We start from the raw sequence: 11,859 nt of genomic DNA, 5'->3' as shown, positions 1-11,859 counted from the left end.
ACACACACATATATATATATTATTTCTTTTTCTTTTGGCGCTGTACAACCATCCTTTTTTTTTCTTTTGTTTTTTTCTCTTTTTTTTCTTTTGTCACATGGTGCCAGACGCACCAAAGATCAAATTTTTTTTTAAATTTATTATATATATATATATATTTTTTATTATTATTATATATATATATATATATTGCCTTTAATTATGGTGCCAGATGCACCATTCTCCTTTTTTCACGTGGTGCCAGGTGCACCACCACCCTTTTTTTTTTTTTTTTTTTTTTTTCTGTATAAGTTTAGGTGATGGGTAGAGGAACTTCTGCAGGGAGCGGAGCTCAAGTTTGAGGAAGAGCTTATCGGCCGGCTAGTAGTTTGACAGCGGTCTTTGAAGTTGTTGGCAACTGCGAGGCAAGAGACGGAGGAGGTAGAGTTTAAGGAAGAGCTTCTCGGTCGGCTAGTCGTTTGATAGCGGTCTTTGAAGTTGGTGGCAGCTGCGAGGCAAGAGACGGATGAGGTCTTTGGGTGTGGATTGTCAAACTTTGGTTTTGTCAATCTCATTCAAAGGCTGCAGCCATGGTGGAGCAAGGAGGAGAGGATGGGAAGTTGGAGAGGGCTTCGGAGCACCGGTGCTTCAGCCATGGAGGGCACGAGGTTGAGCTTGCTGCTGCAATCGGGGGAGGTGTTGACGAGGGAGGTGCAGTTGCTGCAGCCAGTGGAAGCCTCGAAACAATGACGGGCAGCAGCCGCAGCGATCTGACAACGAGTAGTAAGGAGACGAAGGTAGCTAGCAATACATATCAGGGATGGAGAAAACAAGGGCTCGAAGCTACTAAAGATCTCGATCGTGCAGCCCTTCTGAAACCTGATAACGCAGTCGAAGACCTGCAGATACTAGGCAGAGCAGGTGCCATTAGAGTTCAAGGCAAAGCAATGAGGCATGTAATGTCCAGTACCTCAGGCATGGTCAAGCTCGGGGCAAGGCGGATGAGGAGATTTTGACGTCAGCGTTGATCAATGGTTAGTGCTTGCAAGTATAGCAGCCATGTCGAAGGCTACGGCAGCGTGAATGACGACCTGCAAAGAGAGCTTGAAAATTACTTTCGGGTCTTGATAGGTGGCGATGTAGGCCGAGAATGGCTGGGAGAAGAAGATGATGGTTGTGCCGTGGGGAAGGACGCCTTTCCAGGCAGAGTTACAAACGGGGCAAACGAGGCTGCCATGAAGAAAGCTCGAGGGATCCAAATCGCGATCCGGATTCGAACAAAACCCACGCTTTTCAGCACACACGTCGACTCTCTGCAATGAAAGTTTTACTTGAACTTCTGGTTGCGCAGCTGTGGTTATTGTTCTCACGGTGGAGAAGAAAAAAGTGAACTGATCTTTACCGCTGCAAGGAGGATGTCTGCTTCGAGGGAGAAAGGGACCTGGAGCTCCGGAGACGTAGACCCGCTTCTGTACTTCTTTGCTCGTCCGCTGCTTCAGCTTCCACTGCAAGTTGTGGCTCCGCCGGTCGAGCTACAGGTTCTGGTCTCGCTGAAAGCCTTTGCTGCAGATCTGGTCTTGCGATCACCTCCGCTTCGAGATCTGGCATTCTGGGAAGGTTTTACTGCCTCTAGCAAGAAGGTCTTGGTTCGAGGTAGAGAGAGGAGGAGGCGTCGTTTGTGCGGCGCAGTAAACACCAATCGCCGGAGAACTACCCCAGAGTCGTGTGGGTTTGAATCTTCCCAACTCTCGGCTTCTGGGTTCCATTCCTGCCAACCTCGGTATGGTCGAACACCTTCAAAATCTCGATCTTTCCCACAATCCCCTCAACGGGTCGCTTCCACAGTCGCTCTTTAACGCCATGGTGCTTCGGGTTCTTGATTTGTCGTACAATTTGATCTCTTGCGAGCTGCCCAGCGGGTTCGAATCTGATCAACGGCCCTCTGCCATCTGATTTAGGCGGCAACAGCCTGCGAGACGTTTAGAGATAGTGGCGGCGGAGATGAAGGCTTTGATCCTAGTGAGGATGGGCTTTGAGAGCCGTACCCGGATTTGTAGCTGGTGGACTTGGGTGCCTTCTTCCTGGAGCTGGATTTGGAGTAGAAGAAGACGACCAGGAGAGTGGGCTCGGCAGATCAAGGCTTCAAGAATTAGGCCTGGATTTGTAAGTGAAGTCTGAGCAGGCATTAGTTTTGACTTCGGATTGGGCTTGTGGCTTGTGGCTTGAGCCTTTTGTTGCTGCTGGGCCGAGACACAAGTGGATGGGCTTGGTTTTGCTTGGTTTTGGACACGGGCTACTTCTGAGGCCCTTTATATATATATATATATTTTTTTTAATACATAAAACATATGTTTTTTTTTTTTTTTTTTGTAAATACATAAAACATGTATCTCTTTTTCTTTTTTTTTTTTGTACAAAGAAATTGTAATAGCATCAAACTTTTAATAAAATCTTTATTCCTTATTTTGGTTTGACTGAACTCGAATTTTTTTGAATATTCAAGCTGCCTACGTACCCCTCAAAAGAAGAGATCAAGTCAAAACGTAGTTCAAAAACATACATTTTTTTTTCTTTTTGTGCCGTTTGCAGTTTTAACTCATGCAGGCAAGGAGTGTTTGTTGTCGTTTGCAGTTTCAACTCGTGCAGACAAGGAGCATTTGGTGCCGTGTTGCAGTTTCAGCTCGTGCAGGCAAGGAGCGTTGGTGTTGCCTTTTATGCTCGTGCAGACCAGGAGCGTTGGTTCGTGCAGTTTAGGCTCGTGCGAACAAGGAGCTTAGTGCCATGCAGTTTAGGCTCGTGCAGGCGAAGAGCCTTGTGTCTTGCAGTTTAGACTCTTACAGACAAAGAGCTTTGTGTCTTGCAGTTTAGGCTCTTACAGACAAAGAGCTTTGGTTCGTGCAGTTTAGGCTCGTGCGAACAAGGAGCATTTGGTAGATTTGTCAAGCAATTTTGGAGAGGTGTTCCTCACAATCTTCATAGCAAGGAGCCTTGACCGAGTGATTGAAGAAGTCTTTGGGAAAGAAATCGCGCATTGTGATGGCAACAGACGATCTTTGTGTCGTAATTTCATCATCCTCAACACTTTCACGTTGCTTTGAAGGTTGACAAGAGTTGCTTTGCCCCCTTTCCGATTGGCGGACTTGTGGATGAGACGTATGCTTCTTGTGCAATTTCTTAGGAGTGACTTGAGTCCATCCTTCAACTTTGTTTGTCTTGGAGGATGCCCTCAGCGGTTGAGGTGAAAACTTTGAGTTGGAAGAGTCAGAAGTGAAGGTGGTATAGTTTGACTCCACCACATCGTCAAGATCTAGCTCGATGATTCCTTTCTGAGCCAGCTTCATGATGAGATCTTTCAGCACGAAACACTTTTCTGACGGATGACTGATGAAGCGGTGGAATTTACAGTATCTTAGACTGTCAGTACAATTCATCTCTTCCGGCCGTCTGCACTCAGGCAAACTGATCACCTTCTTGTCCAACAGGTCATCTAGCATGGCAACCACATCAGAGTTGGGGAATGGATAAGTCTTCTCTTCAAGCTCATTCAAAGTGCGTCTACGCGTCTCTTGATCACGAAAAGCTTCGGTTTGAATCGCCTTGCCTCATGTGGATATTTTGACAGGAGATGTGTTGACCGTCATCGCTTCCTTGGTGGGTTTCCATGCAGCCTTTTCCACTTTTGTCCCAAGAACTTTTTCGTTCTTGTAGTCGGCGATCGGTTCTTTCTTCCCATGATGGGCGATGCTCAACTCCATGTCATAGGCGCGAGTGGCCAATTCCTCGAAGGTCCGCGGTTTAATGCCTTGAAGGATGTATTGCAAACCCCATTGCATGCCTTGGATGCACATCTCGATTGAAGAGGTTTCCGAGAGCCTGTCTTTACAGTCGAGGCTTAGAGTGCGCCATCTGTTGATGTAGTCAATGACTGGCTCGTCCTTCCACTGCTTTGTGCTCGTTAGCTCTAGCATGCTCACAGTGCGGTGGGTGCTATAGAAGCGGTTGAGGAATTCCCGCTCTAATTGCTCCCAGCTGTTGATGGACTCAGGTTCTAGGTCTGTGTACCACTCAAAGGCGTTTCCTTTCAGCGAGCGCACAAACTGCTTGGCGAGGTAATCCCCTTCGGTTCTTGCGTTGTTGCAAGTTTCAACGAAGTGGGCAACGTGCTGTTTCGGGTTTCCCTTTCCATCAAATTGCATGAACTTTGGTGGTTGATAACCCCTCGGCATCCTTAAGGCGTCGATCTTCTTTGAATATAGCTTTGAGTACAACCCGGAGGTATTTGAGCTCCCTTCGTACTGTGCCTTGATGGTGTTGGTGATCATCTCTTGCAGCTGCTGGATAGAAAGAGATCCCATGAGTGCCGCTGCTTGGTCTGGCTCTGGCTTCACATCGTTTTTCTCCACCTGAGGCTCATCTTCTTCGTCATCTGTTCTCTTTAGTGGATCATTCTCTGGGTCGGGGTTCTCGTCGTCCTGTGGCTCTAGTCGGCTGACGAGTGCAGCGATTTGCAAGTCTTTTTCTTCAACAATCCATGTTAGCCTTGCGATCGCTTCATTCATTTGAGCCAGTTGTTTTTCGATGGAGGTAACGCCGATGGTCATGACTTGTGCAACCAATAGACGTGACTTTCCTTTAGACATCCAAGATGTTGACGAAGAACGTCGTTGGCTGTTTTGGGATGTCATCTTGTGTGCCTTAGCAGCATGCTTCGGTGCCCCCAGCGAGGTCAGGTTGATGACAGACTCACACCTTTGATGCTCCCCTTGTTCTTTTAGCGGCACCAACTTTGAAGTGGCATGTTGAGGAGCGGTTGTGGCGCCAATGGATTGTCCGTTTGCGGCAGAAGTGCTTAGGATCCTTCCCTCAGTGGTTGCGAGAATGGCTTGTCCCTTGCTTGATGCCATTGACTTTGAGGTGTGCTTGGATTCCTTGAACGGAGAAAGAGATGAGAGGTAGAGATTGTCCCACTAGGCGTGCCAATTTGTGAACACGGAAAATTCCTGAAACGAAAGAGACAAGAACAACGTGCACAAACAAATATTTGGTGTTTGATGATTTTAGGTTACAATCTCTCTTAAATTTGATCATCTGATTCGATCTCCGTAAGGTGTGTATTTGTGGATGTGTGATTGATCCAAAGGGCCGTTGGGCTCGATCTAAGGATGAAGGTTCTTCAAGGGCCGTGGACTTGATCTTGAAGGTGGATTTGAGCGGATCTTAAAAGGGGCTTTTGGGCTTGATCTTTGAAGAACAGTGATGAACGGATCTCCAAGGGCTTTTGGGCTTGATCTCGAAGAACAGTGATGAATGGATCTTCAAGGGCTTTTGGGCTTGATCTTGAAGAATGGTTGGATGTGTGGATTTGTCAACGTTGTTGATCCAAAGGGCTGTTGGGGCTTGATCTTGGATGAACGGATGATGAACGATGGTGATTTCTTCAAGGGTCGTCGGGGCTTGATCTTGAATTGGTGGATGGTTGATCCAAGGGCCGTCGGGGCTTGATCTTGGAAGAACGATGAACGAAGAACGAAGAACACTTTCTTCAAGGGCTGTCAGGGCTTGATCTTGAATTGGTGGATGATTGTTGATCCAAAGGGCCTTTGGGGCTTGATCTTGGAAGAACGATGAACGAAGAACACTTTCTTCAAGGGCCGTCGGGGCTTGATCTTGGAAGAACGATGAACGAAGAATGAAGAAGGCTTTCTTGATTCTTCGGGAACCTGGATGCTTGAAAGCTTCGGGGTTTCAGAGCTTCAGAGCTTCAAGGTGTAATATGAATTGGTTCCCCAAATGAATGAAATTGGCTTCTATTTATAGAATTTTCCAAGGCCTAATTTTGGATATAATATTCCAGATGAAATAAGTCGTTTCTGCCAGATGTTGACACGTGTCCTATTTGATGACTTTTCCAACTCATTTCAATTTTCGTTGAGTCACACGCTACGTGTAAAATTTATGTAATACATGAGCGTTGACACTTTGATTTATCGGTCAACATTTATTTACCAAAATTTCGATGTCTACAGTGTCCTTTGGGGAGGACAAAGTGAAGACTGAATAGCATTAGCTATAGCTTCCCCTAACTGAGCAATATTAGGGAAACTAGGCTCAGCTGAAGGACGTGGCTCTCTATGAGGAGGCATAGTTCTGACAGAAGACACCAAAATAATTAGAGTATTCACAAGATATGCAGGATTGCTAAACCTAGGCTCTGATACCAAATTGACACACCCCGACCTAGATCGAGGCATGCTGACCGTCACGTGAGGGTGACGTAGCCATGTGCACAGTGCGGAAACAATATTAATATAAAGAAATGCTAATAAATAGAAACCAAATTGACTAAAACACTAGATAAGAATAAGTGCAGGACAAAGTTAAGTGTGACTAAACATAACCAGAGCGTAGGTATCCTAGGTGCAGTCCAGCAGGACAAATACTAACTATACAATATAAAAGATGGTCCTACATTAGTGATAATCTGTCAGAGCTGCCGTGAGTTCCTCGTAAGCCACCAACGAGCACTCCTAACTAGAACCTAGAGGGGTGCAAAACAGAAGGTGTGACTAGGCAAAAACAAAGCTTTTCAAAACCATTTCACTATCAAAAGTAGTAACCACTCGCCGTAAAACCTGTATAATTCCCAGAAAATAGCATATACGATTATATCTCAAAATCATATTCAAAATAACAAATCCACCGAATATACCATGTCAAATCTCAGAAAGAAATAAGTAAGCCAGGTGCAATAAATCAATATGAAATAGTATGCCAGCCGGAGTCATCTAAAGTAACCTATACGGCAGGGTCCACAACTCATCAATCAAATTTTGCACACGAGTCGGAACCACCTAATGTGGTCTATACGACAGGCTAGGTGTAAATAAATACGTTCAAGTGCTTCGGTCACATGAAAGCTGTGCGAAGTATCGCAAGTCACCTACGAGTCGAAACCACCTAAAGTGGTTTGTACAACAGGTTGGCACCTACCTTGGATCCAAGGTGAGCGTGTGTTGCAGGAGGTGAACGATCACGTGAAGGCTAGGACCTATCCTCGGGCGGAGCACTAACACCAGGGTGCAAGATAATAAGCTCGAAATACATCTCAGCACTAATATATTCAATACCATCATTACCATCAATATACTCACCTGAAGCTTACATGAGCGTCGAGCAATAATATATATATATATATATATATATATATATATATCCATACTAATGCACAATTAAATATAGAGAGCATTTGACATGGCATTTCAAAATATAAAACCATTTAATTAAGTTTTTTGGGAAAAAATACCAAGTATATAAATATATATTGAAAACCAAAAACCCACTCACTGATATGTGGAAGGGTCGTAACCCCCGAGCCTTACTTGACTGCACTCGCCCTCAGGATAGGTCTCACCTATATGCACAATAACTATTTAAACGTTATTTTCAAGCACATAAACAAAACTACGCAATCACTTCTCATACATTGCTCAATTGGGGTATTTGAATATACCACCGTGACCTACTCAACCTCAGGAACATCCCCATATTTTTAGAAAAAGTTTCCGATGTCCCACGGGCCCTCACGCACTGGCCAAGCCACGGCTAAACGCGCCGCCCACGTGCTTGGCACATTGACGGATTCCCTAACAGCGTTAGGGAACATTCCGTTAAAATATAAAATATGTTGTTAAATATACCTGACGTCATTAGCATATTCTGTCAAAGTTGACGGAATATTCTCTTCCTTCAACCTTGGTTCTCTGGAGTTTGGCGCCGTTGATCTCTGCGATTGCCGGATTCTGGAAAAACTTAGAACTTCAATATCTCCTCCATTTCTCAACCAAAATCCATGAAATTTTCACCAAAATGAAGCTTAAAATGAGAAGAACAAAACCATACCACTTTTAGTCCTAAAATTCACGGGATTTCGCTGGAAAAATCTCGATAATCCGACCACCCATGCAGCTCGATGAACTCGAGTTTCCTGACGTCCAAAACACTTCAAATTTCTTCCCTAATTTTCACAAAGACGTTCTAAAGCTCCCTAGAACCTTAAAACTTGATGAAACCTCCGTGATCATGATGGGGTCACTGTGCACCTCATCGGGGTTTCTAATTTCTTAGGTTTTCTGCCACTAAACAAGGAACTAAGGGTATAAGCGAGTTTGTGAGGTTATGAAGAAGATGGTGATGGTGTCCACTAGCTCGATCTACGAATGAAGAGGCTAGTTGGCAATTGACCGTACGGGTTGTATAGAAATGGAAGAAAATCGATAAGGAAAGGGACAGAGGTCAACGCATGTGTGAATGTGTGTGACTATGCCTGGATTGGGCACACCTATAACCCAACTCAACCTCCAATTGGGCTACCAAAATTAAACCTAACAACCCTACTAATTTCCTATTGGTTCCAAGGAAATAAGACCAAAGATAATAGGTCCATTTCCTTGGCCCAATTTACAGATTTACAACTCAATGCCCAAGGGCAAAATTGTCATTCCATGCTATTGAGGACAAAATATTCCATATTTCGGGACAGGCTGTCAAATGGTCCTATTTAATGAGATAAGGCTTACTTGTTGTTCTCTATTCTTTTTCAAAAAAAAAAAAAAAAAGCGGTATAAGTTAAAACTGTTTTAAATTATTTCGGTAAAAGTACCACATACGAACAAAATAATTATAATCCGTCCAAGGTCAAGATTATCCCTCCATATGTAAAATATTGTGTCATGCAATTGCATGATTAATGACTTACTATATTTATTATCAGCAAGAAAGTTAAAATTAATGTGTATATAGTATGAAAAAAATTTAGAAACCAAAAGAAGAATGCTGATTAGTTCGTTAAGATTTTGGTTTCTATTTTCAGCCAAAAACATTGTATAAAGAACTTAACATTTGTGTTCTTTTATTTGTAATAAGATGAAGAATTTCATATATATTCTTATGCCAATCTGAGAAGCCTTAATTACGATATTGCATGCAATATGGAGTCCCTTATGGCGGCAACCATATTTGCTCTATTCTTTTTACTGAGAACATTGGATGCACGTTATACAGTCCACAAGATATTGTTTCAACTACCATCACAGTCGATCACAGGGGCAAAGGAAATTTTCTCAGAGTGCAACAAGCCATTGATTCAGTACCACCAAATAATGTAGTATGGACTCGTATCCTTATTAGCCCAGGTGTCTACTTGTAAGTAATACTTTTTCATAGTTTTTGTTTCCAATCTGTTTAATAAATCACAAACTGTGATAATATGCTATTGATCGAAAAAGAAAAGAAAAGAACAGACTTTGATATGCTCTCTTTGCATGCAGTGAAAAAGTTTTGATTCCAAGGGAGAAACCATATATTATTCTTGAAGGAAACCCTAGACATCTTACCACGATTGAATTTGGTGATGCTGGGAGTAGCGCTACCAATTCTACGTTTGAGCTGTCTGCTGATAATTTTGTGGCGCGGAATATAGTATTCAAGGTTAAACGTCTATAATGAAATCTTATAATTTCCTAGCACACAAATGAATTGAAAAATAATCAACGATAAAAGTTACGCCTTTTCTAATATAAGGTTGTTGTAATTGGTGCTTCGAAAAGTTATTATGCTCTTTTTAAATATAGAAAATTTAGAGCGTACAATATTTTTAGTATCAATATTATCGGAAAGTTTTTTCATGCTACGTAGCATTAAATTTTAAGAGCATTGGATAACCTAAATTGGCTTGAATTATTTTTATTGTAGTCTCGTAAATCCAGGTCGTCAAAGACTCATAATATTTAATGCTATGTAGCACCGAAGTGAATTCACTTCTGGCAACCAATAAGATAATGTTAGGGACACCAAAATTTTAAATTAAATTTTGTAAATTAAAAGATGTGGTTGTTGATAATTGGATTATTATTTAAATGTTAATTATCGTGCTTATTTCTTATTGGTGACACATCATTTGGTTTGCAAATTTAATTTAAAATTTTGGTTTACCTAGCATTACTCTTGTTAGATTACTAATTTTAGCGTTATACATGCTGGTTGTGCATATGTAGTTTTTGAAGTCTCTCTGTTTAACTTACCCTTGAATTCACAACGGAATGTATATGACCACCTGATCGAACCGATAGCCACTAAGAGAACAACCTGGGCACCTGCGGCTTTAATTCAATCAGACAAAGCAAGTTTCTATCAATGTTCTTTCATCAGCTTGCAAGATACATTGACTGATTTCAAAGGTCGTCACTGCTTTTATAATTGCTTTATTGAAGGGGCTATGGACTTTATTTGGGGCAATGGCCAGTCAATTTATGAGGTTAAATATCTAATATTCCTTTTTACTTTTTCTCACATTCCTGTATTTAATTTCACATTTTAGTTTGCATATAAGTTGATTAAGAGCATTATACATTTAAGGTTGACACTCCAAATTTTTTTCTCTGAATATTGCGTATAAATAAAAATATGTATAGAAATTTAGTATATTACAAAACATGTATGCATTTATTGATTTACTCTCCATCAAATTATTTTGCAGAAATGCCATATACATACACTCTCAGACAAAATAGGTGGTGGTGGTTATATTACAGCTCAAGGTCGTGACAGTCCTAACGATACGACAGGTTTTGTATTCAAAGATTGCAATATATTTGGCACAGGTCCTATACTTTTAGGGAGAGCCTACAGACAATTTGCAAGAGTGTTGTTTGCCTCGACCAACATGGAAAATAACATTAACCCAGAGGGTTGGTAAGCATGGGATTATTCTGGTTCTGAGTAAGTTTTCTTTTGTTTTGAACAACGCATTTTTCTTCATGATAAATAAAAGGGCAATACTATTTAGGGCATGTAAAATTAACATCGTTAATGACACGCTCTAATACATAAGGGTTAACTCCATTAGATGAACAATTATAAAGTCGTTTTTATGTGTCAATTATTACACATGGAATCTATACTACTAAAAGAACACACTGTGTCAACCTCTTTAGTAAAGTTTCAAAATTTTCCATAACATTATATTAAACTATTGTTGATGATGCAATACTAAACTTTAATTCTTGTGTTTTTGTGTTACTTTTTTTAATAGGAATTTAATCACATTCTCAGAGGTGGGTTGTACAGGACGAGGAGCAGATATGAGACATCGTGTTAAATGGGAGAAGCAGTTACCTCCTAAGGAAGTGGCTGTTCGTGGCTAGAATTTCCGTTGGGGATGTCTCCTAGCCGACGAGCACACAGCTCCCCGAGAGGTTGGCGGTGATTAATGCTTTCTGTCGGGCTTCTGCTTCACTGGTGGGCTTGTCGGGCAAAACTTGTCGGGCAAGGCTGAAAGAGAAGGACAAAGTTAACTTTGAAAGGTGCCTTTGTGGGGCCTTAGGTGTAGGCCTTGAGGCTTCCGATCAAGAACTAACCCAGTACTCGAGTATATGATGTCTGTTTTATTGTTTGCAGAAGTGTTATAACCATTATAATTCTGATTATCCGAGCCCACAGAGCAAAATGAACCCAAATAGGTGCCTTTGTAGGGCCTTAGATATAGGTCTTGAGGCTTCCCATCATAATCCCTTCTATACTCAAACGTTCTACTATAATCATAATATAATAGAAATAAAACTAAGAAATAGATCGATTACTTGCGCCCCAAGTAACTTCAGACTTCTTGTTATCAAAGCTTGTCGTGGATGGGTTAAGTCCACATAAGGTTCTTTTTTATGCCTTGAGGCCAAGGACTTTTAAATGATCAATCTTACATGCCCAAGAGCTTAGAACTTAGATCTGGTTTGAACTATGAAGACATATTCAAATCGGATTCAAGAGCTGATAGAGTCTTTTAATAGTCATCTTACTAGAAATAACTTGAATACAACTTGAAGTATA

The 11,859-nt window shown here is 41.7% G+C and overlaps 2 protein-coding genes across 2 annotated transcripts; both read left to right on the top strand.

Moving 5' to 3' along the window:
• Positions 1–333: 333 nt before the first annotated feature.
• On the top strand, positions 334–1,407 carry LOC126611295 (uncharacterized). Its single transcript, XM_050279511.1, has 2 exons — positions 334–420; positions 511–1,407. Exon 2 carries the CDS (start codon positions 570–572, stop codon positions 993–995), a length of 426 nt encoding a protein of 141 aa, XP_050135468.1. The 5' UTR covers positions 334–420; positions 511–569; the 3' UTR covers positions 996–1,407.
• A 6,137-nt stretch (positions 1,408–7,544) lies between these two features.
• Positions 7,545–11,180, top strand: LOC126601717 (probable pectinesterase 29). The gene is made up of 6 exons (XM_050268469.1): positions 7,545–7,630; positions 9,040–9,180; positions 9,306–9,464; positions 10,075–10,291; positions 10,514–10,728; positions 11,069–11,180. The coding sequence occupies exons 1-6, from the start codon at positions 7,545–7,547 to the stop codon at positions 11,178–11,180; spliced, it is 930 nt and encodes a 309-aa protein (XP_050124426.1).
• The last annotated feature ends 679 nt before the right edge of the window (positions 11,181–11,859 follow it).

The sequence above is a fragment of the Malus sylvestris genome, chromosome 2 (assembly GCF_916048215.2).
Source record: "Malus sylvestris chromosome 2, drMalSylv7.2, whole genome shotgun sequence".
Lineage (NCBI taxonomy): Eukaryota > Viridiplantae > Streptophyta > Magnoliopsida > Rosales > Rosaceae > Malus > Malus sylvestris.
This window is presented reverse-complemented; position numbering and strand designations above follow the sequence as displayed.

Excerpts from the sequence above, each read along its gene's own strand:
- LOC126611295 (XM_050279511.1), top strand. The coding sequence starts at position 570 with ATGGTGGAGCAAGGAGGAGAGGATGGGAAGTTGGAGAGGGCTTCGGAG.
- LOC126601717 (XM_050268469.1), top strand. The coding sequence starts at position 7,545 with ATGTCCCACGGGCCCTCACGCACTGGCCAAGCCACGGCTAAACGCGCC. Across the intron at positions 7,631-9,039 it reads TTGACGGATTCCCTAACAGC|TCCACAAGATATTGTTTCAA; the intron begins GTTAGGGAACAT and ends CACGTTATACAG. Across the intron at positions 10,292-10,513 it reads ATGGCCAGTCAATTTATGAG|AAATGCCATATACATACACT; the intron begins GTTAAATATCTA and ends ATTATTTTGCAG.